The following is an 18,831-nucleotide window of genomic DNA, read 5'->3' as shown; positions in this document are numbered from 1 at the left end:
ATGTCTGAGGGGGTCCGCCACCGGCAGGGGAAGTGGTGGTGGGGGGAGATAGGCCTCCAAACCTTGGAGGGCCTGAGATGTCCCCAGAGAGGTGGCGCCTGACACCCAACCTGACATATAGACACAGACATACAGGCACACACAGACACAAACATCCATTCCCACCCTCATGCTCTCATATGCACTTACTCCACACTCAACCAACGTGGAGACAGACATAAAGAGACGCTGTACACACGATCACACTCCCCAAGCGTACTCTACAAACCGGGTCTAGGTACCCTTACCCCTGGAGGGGGGAACTGCACCCAGACCCAGGTGGTGTTACCCTTTTCCCTGCGGTGGGGGGAGGCAGACCGCCCCGACTCCGCAGCAGCAGGGAGGCCCCACACTCCAGACCGCAGTCGGACGGCCAACTCCTAGGTGGAGTGATCTTTATCAAAAGTGGAAGTTACATCTGTGACTAAACCACTGTACCCAAAAACTTTAAAAATCTAGTGTGTGTGAGGCTGTGTAAGTAAAGCTCGCCCTTCACACCCGCGTGTAACAAACCATCTGTTGGGGGTTGTGGATTTGACACCTCAGCCTTGTGAAAGTGGGGAAACATGTTTCTGGCTGTGCATACGATTTCTGCTTACAACATAGAATCTCAGCTCTACATGAAATTCAGATGTTTTTTTGTTTTTTTTAAGTGTGGCTAATGTATTATTTGACTTCTAAGGCACACACACACACACACACACACACACACACACACACACACACACACACACACACACACACACACACATACATACAGGGCAGACTCACACAGGCTCATGTGTGGCCATCGTTCTGACCTATGACATAAGACTTTAAGCCTGGTTTTAGTTATTGGGTTTTAGACTCCTCAGGAAACATAATTCTGGCTAAAGTTACAGTCTGTAACATTTCTCTCCTCTAGATGTCAGCAGAGGTCTGTTTTCTTACTGTTATGGGACAAATCAAAAACATTCAGCATAGAGTAACTGGAACCACAAATGGCGCGGACATGTTTGTGTAATTACACAGTATTTTATGGATACTTAAGAGCAGCGTTGGTCAAGTTCCTTGAAAATAGTAATTAGTTACTAATTACTGATTACTTATTTTTCAAAAGTAATTAGTTACTTTATTACTTAGTTACTTTGTAAAAACATGATGCAAAACCTGAATACAAAGTAAAGCAATTGACTTTTCAGCCCAATTCTATGTTTTCTGTACAATACATCATATAAATGTAATCAAATGAAAAAGCCTCTTTTTAAAAATTGTTTTATTAGTTTTAATCTTTTAACTTCATGCATCAAACAAACATTAAATTATATGCAACAGTCTTTGACTTGAAGAAATGTAAATAAATAAAATGATTTTTTGTATTTAAACTCACTCTTTCACTCTCACAAACAGAATCACTGTTCAGTAATGCAGCATGCTTATGGGAAAGTAACAATAATCTAATTACTTTTTTGCAATAGTAATCCCTTACTCTACTCGTTACTTGAAAAAAGTAATCCGATTACAGTAATGCGTTACTTTTAACGTGTTACTGCCCATCTCACAGAATGAGTACAGCATCATGTTTTTTATTAAATATCTTCTTAAAATGACTGACTGTACCTTTAAGTGCATTAGTTTATGATGATTCTTCAGGGTGCCACATGTACACTGTACCACTCACTGTCAGCTGGACAGGCTGAGGCTTTCGATCTGACCGGCTAACATCACAGCAGCCAGGTCCAGTTTATCCAGCTGAGGTGAAGCCCAGCAGACAGCTAGCAGCTACAGCTGCCTGTATAATAATAATGCACACTTTCAGCTGTAACACAGGTTAAACAGGTGAGTTATAATAACAGGTGTTATAAAGGAAGAAATGATCTACAGAGTGCAAACAGTTTGTGTTACCGGCTGTGAACATGTTGACTCTGCTGTAACAAACATTTTCATATAATAAATATTCTATCCTAAAGTTTTAACAGGGGAGTCTCCGGGGACAGACTCACTGCTGCCTCTGCTGGACACCAGAGGAACTGCAGGCGCATGAGCTGCTTTTTGTTTTCCCAGCATGCACTGCGAGCGAGTCCTCAGTAATCCAAAATGTAACCCTAACACTAAAGCCACATTTTGAGTGTGAAAAATGCCTTCAACCCCGTGGGGAACTGGATTTTGGTACGTATGAGGACTGTTGGTCCCCACCAAGATAGTAAGAACCTGTAGACACACACACACACACGCACACACGCTTCTGTTTTTCTGGCCGTTAATATGAATATTTATGACCTGCAAGGGGCGGGCTGCAGCGCTTATATAAATGTGTGATTGGCAGCTGCTGGTAGCCAATCAGCTCGCAGGCAGTGGCTCCTCCTCATGAATATTCAGCAGCAGGTAAATGAAGCTGATGAAAAGAAGAAGAAAAAACAAACGGCAGTATCTTTGTTGCCGTGGTCACACACACTGCCGTAACCATGGTGAGGGGCTCATTGACACTGTGACTGACAGCTGAATGTAGACGATGATGTAAGGACTTCTGAACAGGAGGAGCTTCCTGCCTTCTAATTGGCTCCCGATCTGTGATGTTAGCAGCGAGTGTCTTTACATGATTTTTACTTTCACGTTTCATTTTTCTCTCCTTTCTGTTAAAATATTTTTTTAATCTTTGTCAGCTTTCTGTGATTTTCTTCTTATTCTCATATTTTTACTTTATCTTGGATACTTGAGTTTTTTCTTTGTGCAGGATTTATTTCTTCCCTGTTGGTTTGATTCTTTTTCAGCATTTCTTCATTCGTCTGGTTTTACTGGCCGAAGCTTTTTGCTCCTGACTTTCTGTTTAAACTGCTCCGGTGTTGCAGCAGCAGGAGGATATTAACACTGTGTCAGCTCCAGATCTCAAGCTTAGACAGCTTCGTCTGTGTGCAGCACAGATGATGATGATTTCAGAGATTTGTCAGGACTTCACCTGTTTGACCTCAGAATACCTGAACTGTCTGTGTGCAACCAGAGACCACTGAGCATGTGCAAACGTGAGCCCCAGGAGTGACACGCGCCATGTTCGGTCAAACATGAACACACACACAGGTCACAGCGTACCTGCGTAATAAAGCTCGTCCTCCAGCCTCACTGTAACAGAAACGCTGGGTTCAAATATTAGAAAAGTGATGAAGATTATTTGGTAAAAAGCTGCTTCAGAGAAAAATAACGCAGCGTTAACAGCACGGGGCAGAGGACACACACACACACACACACACACACGGTGTCACTCATACTGAAGGCGGGCTCAACATTAACGGGTTACAGTCAAAATCTCTGCTCATGTCAAAGTTCAAAAAGCCGTCCGGCTGTTAAAATGTGTAACGAGCAGTACAAACGCAAACACCATGCACATAGTTCACTCATACATGTGTATTGCTTATTATCATTTTTTTCATTGTATATTATTTTCCCCTCTTTACTTTTGCACTTTGTGGTCCAGCTGCCCGATTTCGCTGTGCAAGACAATTACAATAAAACTCTAAGTCTAAGTCTCAAAACTGCTCCTGAATAAGTCCCGTGGGCTGCAGTCTGGACTCTTGGCTGTGGGGGTCAAAGGTCAAAGGACAGCTGGGATCCTGTCCAATCAGGTGTGCTCCTCAGCCTGCTCCCCTCGGGGATTGGTGATCTCGCCCCGATCATTGAGCCTGTACACAGACACGCGTGAGAACAACTGGAATGTGTGTTAGTGTGAGTCGTGCCGTCAGAGTCCGAGCTTCAGGTGAGCTGAGAACACGCTGTCATGCACAGGTGAGGTCATCCAGACGTGTTCCCGCTGAAACAGGCGTATGTGAGGAAAGCTGATGCTTGCCGTTATAATCATCATCATTTCTTTGGTTTTATGCTCATGATTTGTGTCTGTGGTGGAGGTGTGGTCTCAGGTGATGGAGGTGTGGTCTCAGGTGGTGCGGTGGTGTCAGGTTACAGCAACATGCTGCTGGCTGCTCCTGCAGGAGGAGGAGCAGGGGTGTGTGTGTGTCGGGTTACAGTTTGCTGTGTGGCTGATTGTTGCGATCATGTTCCAGCACACAGATCAATAAACGGTCAGGTGACCTCACAGAGAGTCAATAATGTTGGTGTGACGCTAAATCCAGGTGACCTCTGACCTCTGTGAAAAGTCCTGGCTGGTCTTTGATGGTGGTTGTGCTAAAGGTGTGTGTGCGCGCGTGCAGGTGGATAAGAGTAACGTGATCTGGAGCTGAAGTCTCGCGGTACTTCCGGCTGAAACGAGCGCTCCTGTCGTCGGGGATATTTCCATATCCATCAATTTTACACCACTGCAAGTAAATGTGTCTGCGCGTGCCCGCCCTGCCAGTGCCGCGGGAGCGCGCAACTGCAGCAGATGAGCGCGGGGAGGGCCGGGGGAGCGTGCACGTTCACACTCACTTCTCATCGCTTTAATTTAGCAGAAGGGGAGGAGAGAGAGGGAGAGAGAGGCAGGGAGAGAGTAAGAGAGAGCTCGCGCACAGTCTCGCGGACCGTCGGAGCTTCCGCAGCATCGGACCTGGAAACCAAACCGAACCAGCACCGCTGCCCAGAAAACCCACAGCACCGGAACGCAGCGCCGGGCGCGTGCTCAGGTGAGGAGCAAGAGGAGGAGCGGACCGAGGCCGAAGCCCGAGCGGAGAGGCCGGGGACGGTGCAGCAGAAGCCGGGGCCGTTGCCACGGAAGAGTCGGTGTGAAAGCAGGAGAGGAGCACGGAGGAGCACCTCCGCCTCCGCCGATGGGGTAGAGCCGGCTGGCGTCCGCAGCAGCCCGCAGAGCCTCGGACGGTCCGCGCTCACCTGCCCGCCCCGACCCGCGGGGCCGGTGATGTAGCAGCCGCCCCCTCCCATCGCATCCACCCACCGAGTACCGCCGCCTCCTCCGCCCAGACTCCCACCATGCCTGCGGGGATGAAACCTCTGGAGAAGTTCCTGAAGAAGCAGACCACGGCGCTGACCCGGGCTGGGGGCTTCGTCGGCGGGGTGGCAGATAAAGCCGGCGGCACCGGGGCGTCCCGCCGCAGGGCCAGCCTGTCCCGGGTCGTCCCGTTCTTCAGGGAGACGTCACCGGAGAGCGGCCAGGCTCGCGAGGTGTTCAGGTGAGACAGAGCGGGTTCGTGGGGGATGAGCAGCAGGTGGACCGCGGTCCTTAAAGGGGTCCCGGGACTCCCCGTCTGCAGGTGAACCCGTGATTCAGTCACGTGATCGCAGACAGCTTATGTAAGCCGGTAACGCTGGGTTACAGTCAGACCCGCGTTACCTGAATGTTACCTGCGTGTTTCCGACACCTGTGACATACTCACACGGTTTACCTTTAAATACAAGCCTGCTGTTGTGTTGTTAACTCCTGTGAGCTGGATTTATTTATACTGTGAGCCGCAGCTGGCGACAATGGGAAGGAAAAACTCCCTTTTAACAGGAAGAAACCTCCAACAGGCTCAAGGAGGGGCGGGGCCATCTGCTGTGGCCCAGCTGAAGGCTTTTCAGGGAGTTTTTAGGACTTCCTGATAATAATGAGTTACAGTCGTCCAGCCTGGAAGTAATAAATGCATGAACTAGTTTTTCAGCGTCACTCTGAGACAGGATATTTCTAACTTTAGAGATGTTGCACAAATGGAAGAAAGCAGTCTTACATATTTGTTTAATATGTGCATTGAAGGACATGTCCTGGTCAAAAATGACTCCAAGGTTCTTCACAGTGTTACTGGAGACCAAGGTAATGCCATCCAGAGTAAGAATCTGGTTAGATACCATATTTCTAAGCTTTTCAGGGCCGAGTACAATAACCTCAGTTTGATCTGAATTAAGAAGCAGAAAGTTAGCGGCCATCCAGGTCTTTATGTCTTTAAGACATTCCTGCAGTTTAACTCATTGGTGTGTGTTATCTGGCTTCATGGACAGATAGAGCTGGGTGTGTAGAGCTGTGGAACTCCATAATTGACCTCAGTGTGAAGAGGACTCTGTCTGAGTATTAATTCTGTGTGAAACTCTTTGTGCTCGTTGTTTCAGTTTTTCTGAAAAACATAAATTCCTTGATTCAGACTTTAGTTTACATCAGACTGATTCACAGCAGGAACAGCAAAAAGATCACTGACATCAGGAGAGAAGTGAGTGAAAGACTGACATTCGTTGGTTTAGCCGTCAGTAACAGCTGACTCTGGCTCTATGCTGCCACGCTGATGTTGATGTGATGGACGATCTGTCCTGCTCCTCGTCAGCTCCGTGTTTTACTCTTGGACTTGTTCCTGGCTTTGCATGATCCATAGTTTATAATAATCCTTCTGTATCTGAGCCTCAGTGCAGCTCCTCACTTCATCCTCTGTGTGAAGCAAGCTGTTTTACCTTCTCATCAAGGTAAACTTCTTCTGATTAGGTGGGTGGGGCTTCTATCCTTTCTATGACATCATTCAGGTGTTCAGTGTATAAAACTGATAGAGTGTTTCCAGCAGTCTGAGCTCCCAGTGATTACTGTTCACACACTGAGCTCATTACTGGAAACGTAATAGTTAATACAGCGCCTTCTCAAGATACCAGCCAATCAGAACACAATGAGCTTTCAAAGAGGCGGGTCTTAAAGAGACAGGAGCTAAAACGGCTTGTTTCAGCCGGCGATGAGCTGAGGGCCGGTTTACGGTGAATGAGGATTGTTTTGAATCATGCAAAGCTGACGTCCTCAGAGGTCTCGTCAACTTTATCGACTCAGTGACGACTCTGATTAAATAAGACATTCAGATTCAACCCCAGAACGAAACCACCACACACACTCTTCAATAAATCTGCAGCAGAGACAAACTCTGACGTTTGACCTTTGATCCCCCCACAGCCCTGACAGTGAGGACCCGCCCTCCTGGCCCTCAGCCACAGGGACCGGTGTAGTGACGGCCCCCAGCAGTGCTAATGGCTCCGGCTCTGGTTCGGGGTCCGGTTCTGGTTCTGGAGGAGGAGACGTCCGCAGCCCGTCTCTGTCCAGTGACGAGCAGAGCTCTGAGGCGAGCCTCATCACGGATGGGGGAGGAGGAGGAGGAGGGGGGACACCTGTTCATGCCGATACCCCGGAAAACCTGACGCTCGCCGTGCTGGACAGCGTGGTGGGAAAACGCTTCGGACACTGCAAAGGTAAGAAGTGAGATTCACGAGCCCGGCTCACGTGTGACCCCAGGAAGTCTGAAGGTCCAGTTCTGGATCTCTAAGGTACTGAAAGTCTCTGTGAGTGATGGAAGTGTGGAGCAGCAGGTCGGCAGGCGGACGGCACGCTCGCGCCCACAGGCCACTGCGACCGTGCCGTCAGTGAGCACGCTCAGTGTGCTGATTGGTCAGACGTCCACGTTCACATCTGACCAAACGAACGGCACCAGAGTTCCGTCAGTGCAGGCCTCTGTTTGTACCACGACCTGTTTTATACTGTGTGTGTGTGTGTGTGTGTGTGTGTGTGTGTGTGTGTGTGTGTGTGTGTGTGTGTGTGTGATGTAAACGTGTCGCTTTCGAAGCCTCTGGTCTTCCGGAGAAAAGAGCGCTGCAGCGGCGAGAGACTGCAGAAACTCTGAGAGAGAAAATCTGCTGTAGGATGGAGATCAGGCCGAGTCGGCTTCCTGCAGGAGGATTTTCATTTTTACAGCTCATATCACACAGACCGCAGCCTCAGCGCGGGGTGTGAGTGTGTGTTCAGCTCCAGCGGTTACATAATCACTGCCGTCCTCTTTCAGAAACGCAGCCTGCTTATTACAGCTGAAGTGGGTGTGCAGGCATGCGTATGTGTTCCTGCAGGAATGTTTGCCTTCGTGTGTGTGTGTGTGTGTGTGTGTGTGTGTGTTTGTGTGTGTGTGTGTGTGTGTGTCTGTGTGTGTGTGTGTGTGTGTGTGTGTGTGTCTGTGTGTGTGTCTGTGTGTGTGTGTGTGTGTGTGTGCTGTTTTCTGCTGCATTTCTGCTTTTTCACAGATTAGAAAAAAAAAAGGATTCAAAAATTTCATAAAAATATCAAATGCACTTAAACATTGTAACAATTTAAAAATCTGCAATAAGACATCAAATGTTTTAAAATTGTAATTAAGAAAAATCCAGAAAAATCATTAAAATAAAAACAACCAGAATTCAAATATTGAGTAAAAAACTTTATTTCGTGTCATTTTGTAATTTTCGAAACACAGAAAATAAAGCTGAACGTGTCCTGATGAGTAAAGCTTTGATGTTTCATGCTGTGCAGCTTCTGCTCAGCAACACTGAAGCGATCACTGAGCGACGTCTTTATTATGTTCTGTTTCTATAATAAAGGCCAAAGAACAGACGTGTCTGTAGCTTCCTGCTGCTCGGAGGATCCGGATGGTCGGCTCGCTCCGTGCGTTATGTAAGCGCCCGGCGTTACTCTGCAGAAACTAGAGAAAAACTAGAGAATTTTCACTTGTTTCAAGGCGAAATATCTTGTATTAAGTGAAAAAATCTGCCAATGAAACAAGTGAAAATTCTCTAGTTTTTCTCTAGTTTCAAGATTCACTGTCTTGAAACAAGTTCCTTTATCTTACTGATGCTTTGTAGCTGGTTTAGTCTTATTTTAAGTGTAATGAGATAATTTCAGCTAGAAATAAAACAAATATACTTGGTAAGATTTTGAGTTCTTGCAGTGTAATAAGCTCTTCACAGTTTGAGCTGTGAGCTCCATTTTCCTCAAACGAGTCATTTGTTCACACGAGTGAAGACATCAGAGCTGCTGAGGACATGAAGACCTTCACACGTTTTAATCACAGCTCAGTTTCAGTTACACGGCTCTGCAAAATAATGCTCTGCATCCGCACGCGACGAGTTTGGTAAATGCGACGTGTCTCAGGCTGAAAGCAGATTGAATCTGAGTCTGGGCAGTGATGCTTTATTGTGAAAAGCTCCACTTCCTGTTATCAGCTGTTAGAGGATCAAACTGAAATAATCTCACAGATTGGCGTCCCTCGCTGTCCTGCTGCAGGGGCGTGTCTGAGGGGGAACCGCTGAGTGTGAGCAGGCAGGATGCCACTTCCTGCGGTCGGGGTCGTCGTGTCAGACGGGACGCTTAACACTTCCTGTCTTTGAACGCGTTTGGGACAGAGGAGCAATGGCCCACAATACATTGCACACACACTAAAGCTGCGTGTCAGAGTTTCAGGTGTTTGTGAGAAACTGCGTCCGTGAAGCAAACAGGCGCCGACGCCCGACAATCAAACGAATTTTCTGCAGCCTGATTTAAAACACGTGAGAGAGACAGACGGGGACGAGGACACGCTTCTGAGGCGCTGTGAGCGTTTGTGTCCATCACCACGTGAAACCGTATTAATAATAATAATAATGATTGCATTTATATAGCGCTTTCCGAGACGAGATTCTTCTTCTTCTTCTTCTTAACAACGTGCCCTGCTGTGTGTGTTCACACGCTCACCTTAATCTGAACCAACGTCTGCTTTGTGGAAGATTTCAAAGATTTTTTGCAGAATTACAGAAAATTCTGGATCTAATTCAGGGTTTTGTTCCCTGCAGGTGGGTCTGTGTGGCACAGTGTGTGTGTGTGTGAGACCCAGCGGCTGAGTGGAGCAGCATTTGCTGTGATGGATGCACGCAGCGCTCCAAAGGTCTGTGATTAGCAGCTGTTTGTTGTCCCAGCAGATTAGCGGCCCGTCTGTGGACGCAGGTTTAATGCGGCGGGTTTGTGTCGGAGCAGAGACGCGAGGCGGCTGTGTTTCTCTCTGAGATGAGGAATGAAAGCTGGGCTTGCCCTCAGGAGCGTCGCAGCTCTGCAGGATTCAACTCCTGTCACTGTGTTTCTGGTCGCTCTGCAGGACTACAAATATGGAGAGGCAGTCATTTACAAACTACAAACCCAGCAGGTCTGAGTGTAATTTAACAAAACGCTGACAAAATCATTAGAAGCAAAGATGAAGATGTTTTTTTCTCAGGCTGTGAACAGTTTATGGATCCTTATTAAAGCGAAGCTTCAGAATGTCTGTGGCGTTAACTGAGTCCTGTGCTGAGCTCAGAGGTCAGAGGTCAGAGGGTGTCGGGCAGGAGAGCTGCAGCGGAGCGACGAGTCTGCAGCTGGAAATCACTGCTTCATATTTAACACTGCAGAGCTTCAGCCCGTCAGCCTGACCCACATCCAGCCTTCACTGCTCGCACACTCACACACACACACACACACACACACACACACACACACACACACACTCAGGAAGTTGGCTGGTTTGAGACGGTGTTCTTTGTGTTTTGCGCCGCGATGCGTGCTCACCTTTCTGGTTTTACCTGCTCGTAACACACACGCACACCTGCACGTTTCAGACGTCACACACTTTGACGTGTTGCCAAAACCGTTGATTGAGAAACAAAAATCTGGATTTCAGATTCCTTCACTCTGCTCATGTGACCTGTTTATGGGAAAGCTGGGGTTTCCTTCATGAACACTGGGATTTTTGAACGCTCTGCTAAAGCGGACTGACTTTACTGCTGAAGTGCAGCAGAGTGGCTTTGCATGATCTTCATAATAATCCTTGTCTGTCTCCTCCCACAGCACACTCGTGTGTTTGATGGGGATGGATGGAGGCGCTGCTCGTGTTTAACGTTGGAGGGCGACCCTGTGAGAAAGTTTAACCATGAAGCGCTCGCACCTCTGATCACTGACCAATGACTGTGACCAGTCAGAGAGGCTGACGGGGGCGTGGTCCCCCACAGGGCTGCTTCAAACAGACAGAAAAACTCAAACTGACTTCAGGTCAGTTATGTTGGACCACAGACTGTATATAAAATAATAAACTTTATTTATAAAGCACACTTAAAAGATGTATGCAGTACCATGATGCCAGCGTGCCGGTCACGAGGCGGGGGACGGTGTAAGCATAGAGGTGAGCAATAACAGTGACGTCACTTCCTGTTGTGTACGAGCGACAGATCGAGCCCGGCACCTGCTGCAGGTACAGAACAACTTTGTTCCCCGAGCGGTGTTTCTAAATCCGTTTATCTGTTGTAGTTCCCTCAGCACTCCCTCTGTGCTTTGGCCCTGGTTCATGCTGCGTGTCTCCGCTGTTGTTGAATACTTTCAGCTTTGCCTGTTGCGTTCGCCGTTTAATTCCTGTTTCCATGTCTGGATTATTTTGTCCTCGGCTTTACAGTCGCAGGATTTGGAGCCTGTGATTTTTATGAAGACTGTTGGTGGCCTCAGGCCCCCGTAAAATGATCACAGGTCAGCGTCCCCTGAAGTGATGTAAACATGAATGTGTGTGTGTGCAGACTGGGGCTGTGACGCTGGTCTAGATAATCCTGGTTCAGCCTTTCTTCACACCCACAGCGATGACTGACGGACTAACGTGTGTGTCGCTGGGAAGATATGAAAAAACACTTACCTGTGCGTACCTGCCGCGTACGTGCCTCTCATTAATGACATCACGTGCTGTGATTGGCTCCTGGGGCTTTAAGCACTCATTGTTTTTTTTCAAATCAAATCAAATCACTTTTTTTTTATTGTCACATCACATGTGCAGGTACATTGGTACAGCACATGTGAGTGAAATTCTTGTGTGCGAGCTTCACAGCAACAGAGTTGTGCAAAATACAATAATGTAAACAAGCAAAATACAAGAATGGCTACATCTGAAACTAATAAATATATGTACAATATATAATAGTATATGCATTTCTGGATGTGTATACTAAATATTTTTCTACGTGTGTGTGTGTGTGTGTGTGTGTGTACACATATTTTACAAATTAAATAGAGTAAACAATGAATAGAATATATAAAATAAATAAAATAAAATATACAGAGTTGAATATGTGCAAAACAGTGGCGTTACTGTACAGTATGGAGTGCATAATGTTGAAGTTCCAGTAGTGAAGCTGAGGTGTCTATGACGTGTTCAGCAGTCTGATGGCCTGGTGGAAGAAGCTGTCTCTCAGTCTGCTGGTACGGGACCGGATGCTGCAGAACCTCCTTCCTGATGGAAGCAGTCTGAACAGTTTATGGCTGGGGTGACTGGAGTCCTTGATGATCCTCCCCGCTTTCCTCAGGCAGCGCTTCCTGTAGATGTCTTGGAGGGAGGGAAGCTCACCTCCAATTATCCGTTCAGAGCACCGCACTACTCGCTGGAGAGCTTTGCAGTTGTAGGCGGTGCTGTTGCCATACCAGGTGGTGATGCATCCAGTGAGGATGCTCTCAATGGCACAGTGATAGAAGGTCCTGAGGATGCGGGGGCTCATGCTGAATCTTTTCAGTCTCCTGAGAAAGAAGAGGCGCTGCTGCGCCTTCTTCACTGTTTTGTTTGTGTGTACTGACCACGTAAGATCCTCAGCCAGGTGTACACCAAGGAAGCGGAAGCTGCTCACTCTCTCCACAGCAGCGCCGTTGATGGTGATGGGGGTGCGTACTTCTCTGCACCTCCGGAAGTCCACTATCAACTCCTTTGTCTTTGCGACGTTGAGGGTGAGATGGTTGTCTTGACACCAGTGGGTCAGGGCGCTGACCTCCTCCCTGTAAGCCGTCTCATCACCGTTGGTGATAAGACCCACCACTGTAGTGTCGTCCGCAAACTTCACAATGATGTTGGAGCTGTTAGTGGCTGTGCAGTCGTAGGTGTAGAGTGAGTACAGGAGAGGGCTCAGTACACACCCCTGTGGAGCACCAGTGTTCAGTGTGATGGGGGATGAGGTGATGCTGCCCAGTCTGACCACCTGGCGTCTGTCAGACAGGAAGCTAAGCTTTTCATATATAAAGCATCAGCAGGGAGTGATCGGAGATCACAAAGAGCTATAAGCTGCTGCTGCGTTGTTTACAGGTGAGACTCCGCCCCCTGAGGGTGCCGCATCATCGCACTTGAAACATAAAAGCAGAAAACTCGTCAGCTTCACCGTTTTTAAATAAAGCTGTGGGAAAGCATGAGCCAGCGGTCGCTATGGAGACATGCGTCTGCTACCCCATAATATTATCATAGTGTGGGTGTGTGTAAACATCTGGCTCACAGGTAACACAGAAAGATGACAAGTTTCACGAAAGAGGAACACACACACACACAGACACACACACACACAGACACACACACACACACAGACACACACAGACACACACACACACAGACAGACAGACAGACACACACACACACACACACACACACACGCCTGTTGGGGCAGGTATTCAGGCGTGTTACTCTCAGACGAAGAATGTAAACACCAATTTCGAGCGAGCTTCATTTTCGTTGCATTTTGTGCGTTCACGCCTCTCTTTGTCTCTTTGTGAGGACTTTGTGCAAAGCGAGGACCTCGGCTGCCGTCCTGACTTGTTGCTGTCGGCCCGTCTGAGGCTCAGGTTAGCGTCACGCTCCTGTGGACACATGCTTCCTACAGCGTCCCCACAAATACAAAGTTTGGTCACTGTGTGTGTGTGTGTGTGTGTGTGTGTGTGTGTGTGTGTATCTGTGTGTGTGGGGTGGACTTTTCAGCGGTTTTATTGGCAGCTGAGCCCAAAACAGAAACTTTAAAGCCTCGTAGTTTTATTCTGGGCTACAGCCAGAACATATTTACATGCTTCGGATGTTCTCAGGCTCCGTGTCGTTGTCTTCTGTTTTGTCAGGAATGAGCCCGTGGACAGGGACGGGCTGTTGTACACAAACCTGCTCAGTAAAGCCTGAAACAAACATATTTGATGGTTTGATTAGAATCCGGTGCTCAGAGGCAGAGACGCTCAGCTGTGCGTCTGAAGGCTCTGCCTGCAGATGACTGAAGAATCCGTGTTGGCAGACGTCGACTGACATCACGTATTAGCTTTGTTGTACTGGGATCAGTGGTGTGACTCCATATGGGCCTGGTGGTTTGATGAGCAGCAGGAGGAGAGCTGATGGGCACAGAGGAGGCTCAGGTGTGTTTTGGCTCTTTCACCTGCACAGAAACCGAAAGGTTTATCTGACAGAAAGGAAAACCCCGCAGCGTCACATGACCTCCTGAAACAATCATGTGGCGTGTTGGTGGAGCTGAGCACAGCTGCTGGGTTATCTAAGAGTCTGTAATAAGAATAATTATGCAGCAGCCAGTCAGTCATACAAACACAAACAGAAGAAAAGCTCTGAGTGGGAGGAGTTTGGTTTCTCCTCTACAAACGCAAAAGAAGCTTTTACCTTCCTCCTCCTCGTCTTCCTCGACCCCTCAGAGTTGCAGGTTTCCTCGTTTTAGGAGTGTGTGTGCGTGTTTGTGTGTGTGCAGATAACATAAGAGGCTCTTTAGCACCTGTTCACATAGCAACCAGCTCTCAGTAAGACATTTGGAGAAGAGGAGTGGGAGGCAGAGAGAGGAAGAGTGAGAGCCAGGCGGTGGGAGGGAGAAACACAAAGAGACTGAAATTAGAGGCTTCAAACTTCTCTGCACAAAAAACACAATTTCATCTCAGTGAGAGCGAGGCAGACAGGATGGACCTCTGACCTCTGACCCAAAGCTGAAGCATATAAAATAAAACGGAGCACAGAAACAGCTGCAGTAAACATCTGTATGTATGCATATGGAGTGTAAATGACCAACCCACATGACGGCATGATGCTGAACATGATGCTGCAGTGTGTGTTTTGTGCTCGCCATCAGCGATGCTGTGCTCACCGTGCGTGCCATGCTCGCCTGTTCTCCATCATGGAGTTTGCTCGCACAGTTGGAGGTCTGGATGTTTGAAAAGGTTTTGATCTGAAATGCAAACTGAGAAAAACTCTGCAACACAGATGAGCCGTCTGTGTCCCAGAGTTCAGTCTGGATTCAGAGGAACAGGAAGTGCTTCTCACCGTCTGCTCCACATGTGTGAGGAGGTGAGGACAGAAACCTCAGAGCAGTTGGATAATTGGCAGAAGGTGGATGATGGACGGATGGTTGGCTGGATGATAGTTGTTGGTTGGATGGATTATGGATGGATGAATGGATGGATGATGGATGGATGCTGGTTGGATGGATGCTGGTTGGATGGATGCTGGTTGGATGGATGCTGGTTGGATGGATGTTGGTTGGGTGGATGATGGTTGTTGGTTGGATGGATTATGGATGGATGAATGGATGGATTATGGATGGATGAATGGATGGATGATGGATGGATGTTGGTTGGATGGATGATGGATGGCTGTTGGTTGGATGGATGCTGGTTGGATAGTTGTTGGTTGGATGGATTATGGATGGATGAATGGATGGATGATGGATGGATGTTGGTTGGATGGATGTTGGTTGGATGGATGCTGGTTGGATAGTTGTTGGTTGGATGGATTATGGATGGATGAATGGATGGATGGATTATGGATGGATGAATGAATGGATGATGGATGGATGTTGGTTGGATGTTGGTTGGGTGGATGATGGTTGGATGGATGTTGGTTGGGTGGATGTTGGTTAGATGAATGGATGGATGTTGGTTGGATGTTGGTTGGATAGATGATGGATGGATGATGGATGGCTGTTGGTTGGATGGATGTTGGTTGGATGCTGGTTGGATGGATGATGGATGGCTGTTGGTTGGATGGATGCTGGTTGGATGGATGTTGGTTGGATGGATGTTGGTTGGGTGGATGATGGTTGGATGGATGTTGGTTGGGTGGATGATGGTTGTTGGTTGGATGGATGGATTATGGATGGATGAATGGATGGATGGATGATGGATGGATGTTGGTTGGATGGATGATGGATGGCTGTTGGTTGGATGGATGCTGGTTGGATAGTAGTTGGTTGGATGGATTATGGATGGATGAATGGATGGATTATGGATGGATGAATGGATGGATGATGGATGGATGTTGGTTGGATGGATGTTGGTTGGGTGGATGATGGTTGGATGGATGTTGGTTGGGTGGATGTTGGTTAGATGAATGGATGGATGTTGGTTGGATGTTGGTTGGATGGATGATGGATGGCTGTTGGTTAGATGGATGTTGGTTGGATGATGATTGGATGGATGTTGGTTGGTTGGATAGATGATGGATGGATGTTGGTCGGTTGGATGATGGATGGATGGATGGATGATGGATGGATGATGGTTGGATGGATATTGGTTGGTTGATTGGATAGATGATGGATGGATGGATGGATGATGGTTGGATGATGGTTGGATGGATGATGGATGGATATTGGTTGGTTGGTTGGATAGATGATGGATGGATGTTGGTCGGTTGGATGATGGATGGATGGATGTTGGATGGATATTGGTTGGATGGATGATGGATGGCTGTTGGATGGATGGATGTTGGTTGGGTGGATGATGGTTGGATGGATGTTGGTTGGGTGGATGTTGGTTAGATGGATGGATGTATGTTGGTTGGATAGATGATGGATGGATGAATGAATGGATGATGGATGGCTGTTGGTTAGATGGATGTTGGTTGGATGTTGGATGGATGGATTATGGTGCACAGTCATTGCTGCACCCCTGCAGTCATTTTGTCGAACACGTATCGCTTTCGTGCCGTCACCGTTTCATCCTCGACGCTGTGATTTCTGTCCTCTCTCTCTCTCTCCTGTGGGCGTTTGGGTTCGGCTGCTCTCTCTCGCTCTCCTCCCACGTTCACACTCTCTGTGTTCTCGCCATCGCTCTGCTACCCCGTGATCTGCGCTGCACATGCTCCACGCCGTTGAATAATCAGAGTAATGAGTACAGGTTTCAGCTTCAGTGCGGCACTGTGTAAAAACTCATTCACGTGTGTGTCAGCTGACATGAAAGATAAGCGCCACCTACCCCCCCCCTTTAAATCTGGGACATACAGCTGTTATAGAGGCGGGGCCAGGGCGTTACAAACTGGAACTGAATAAACTGAACTCGGTTCAGCTCTGTGTTAATTTCACCTCTTCTGTCCGAAACAAGCTGTTCTTGCTCCTCCTCTTCACCAAACTCTCCTCTGATTGGCTGCCCATCAGTGTGCTTCCTGTTTGCCCACTTTCATCAATGTTTTAATGCAAATATGTTTCAGATACTCTGAGAATCACTGAAATAAGTTCTTGTTTTATTCTCGATGTTTGTCTCTGGAAACATCTGGAAGCTTATTTCACATTTTTAAAAAATCAATTAATGAATTAAAAATGGACATTATGTTGCAAACACAATAATCACATTATTGATCAGTGTTTAACATGAATGTATCATTTTGAGCTGATGTGTTACATGGAGTACTCCTGTTAGTACTGCAGCTGATTACTTCAGTCAAACCTCCATCATCGGTGGATTATTGATCAGTAGTAAGCATGAAGCTCTCATTCTGTTTCGTTTTTTTTCTTCTCTCACATTTCCCTCTTCATCTTCCCACTGTCGACAACGTGGTGTCGCTATGGCAACCGCCTGCAGAGAGGCGGATCGCCACAGGCCACGCCCACTGCAGCATGCTTGTCACACACACAGCAGTGTATTTTTGGAGATGTGACCACAGGTTTTGGCTGTTTCAGCAGCTTTAATTACAGCTGTAACTGCAGCAGCTGCTTCACCTCCACACTCACACACACACCCTCCTTTTCTGTGTGTGTGTGTGTGTGTGTGTGTGTGTGTGCGCGCTGAAATCTCTGTGCAGCAGACTGGAGACGAGCTAAATGTAGGCCACGAGGACGTGTTAGCCTCAGAGCGGCTCGCTCAGAAACCAGACATAAAGATTTATTCATATGTATCCGTTTCACACACACATGAGTGTCACAGATAATAAAAATATCCACGTCTGTGTTTCCTCCAGCTCACTAAATCAAAGCGAGCGTGATGACATTATGATTATTATCAGAGTTCTGCAGCAGAGTTTCATATGCGCCTCTCCAGATCTGGTTGTCATCGCTGTGTTTCCCTTTATGTTTTATCATTTATCGTTGTTTTTGTTTATGTAACCCAGGTCCCACGTAGCTATGGTAAAGCTAGAGTATATAGTACAATGAGACTGGGCCTGGGTTCGTAGTGCTACTAATAATGATACCTGATACCCTCTAATTTGCTATAATAAGGACCACCACAACTGTATTTTACACAAATTAAATCCCTCACTGGGTATTTATTTAGACAAAAAGAAATGAATAAAATAAACAGTTACTCTTATAAAATGAATTGAATTAAAATAAACAAACAAAATTACTGTAAAAGTGACTACGTGGGTTTTCAATGAAAGATTTATCAAAACAAAATACCTCTTTCTTAGGTGCCAACTGTTATTTCAGTTACAACAGCTCACACCTTTAAAATGGATGAATTTCAACCTTTGATAATAACTTTGATTAACTACACACTTACTCAATTTAAACCAAATTTGTAACAGTGGGCCCACACACACACACACACACGCACTTTAACCTGTCCACACTACACCTGTAGCACGGTGCTTGTTGCAGGCCTGATTCGAAGTTCGGGTGCGGTGAGGCCTAAAACTGATGGCCGCTTCACTCAAACTGAGCCATAAACAAAATACGTGCACTTTAGTTCCAGTTAGTACTCACGAGTCCAATGAGTTTGTTAGTGGGGCAATCAGAAACGGGCAGTTAGCAGTTAGTTCACCAGTAGTGAAGACAGTCAGGGGTAAGAAAACAGTCAGGGGCGAGGAAACAGCCAGGGGTGAGAAAACAGCAGGGTCCATCCGGGCAGAAACCTCTCTCTCCTTTCAGAGCGTCCCTCGGCTTCTAAACATATTTAAACACTTGAGCTACAATACCAAATGCTATCACATAACGATTTAGCATTAGCATGCTTTGACTGAAAATCACAGAGCTAAACATACAGCATGGCATCACAGCACATAACGCGGTAAGCTGCGCTAATTAGCAAGTCGCTAGTTAGCATCACATATCACGCTATTTTATCACTATAACGAATAGTTACAGTACAAATGTCAA

At 47.1% G+C, this 18,831-nt stretch overlaps 1 protein-coding gene, 1 long non-coding RNA gene and 1 pseudogene across 2 annotated transcripts in view; 1 reads left to right on the top strand and 2 right to left on the bottom strand.

The window, feature by feature from the left end:
• The first annotated feature begins 4,388 nt into the window (after nt 1-4,388).
• Nucleotides 4,389-18,831, top strand: part of rapgefl1 (Rap guanine nucleotide exchange factor (GEF)-like 1) — a 50,346-nt gene continuing 35,903 nt past the window's right edge. The window contains exons 1-2 of the mRNA XM_085455234.1: nt 4,389-5,129; nt 6,854-7,146. Of these exons, the coding sequence (XP_085311360.1) occupies nt 4,930-5,129; nt 6,854-7,146 (493 nt within the window). The 5' untranslated portion in view covers nt 4,389-4,929. The remainder of the gene's footprint in view (nt 5,130-6,853; nt 7,147-18,831) is intronic.
• Nucleotides 14,826-17,271, bottom strand: LOC146712094 (uncharacterized; annotated as a pseudogene).
• Nucleotides 17,965-18,831, bottom strand: part of LOC146712093 (uncharacterized) — a 1,815-nt gene continuing 948 nt past the window's right edge. The window contains exon 2 of the long non-coding RNA XR_014920244.1: nt 17,965-18,618. This is a non-coding gene — a long non-coding RNA (uncharacterized LOC146712093). The remainder of the gene's footprint in view (nt 18,619-18,831) is intronic.

This window comes from Copadichromis virginalis, linkage group LG4, assembly GCF_057382275.1.
Source record: "Copadichromis virginalis isolate Kocher_CV1m ecotype Utaka linkage group LG4, C_Virginalis_male_GT1.1, whole genome shotgun sequence".
Lineage (NCBI taxonomy): Eukaryota > Metazoa > Chordata > Actinopteri > Cichliformes > Cichlidae > Copadichromis > Copadichromis virginalis.
Note: the sequence above shows the minus strand (reverse complement) of the source record. Positions and strands in the feature narration are given on the sequence as shown.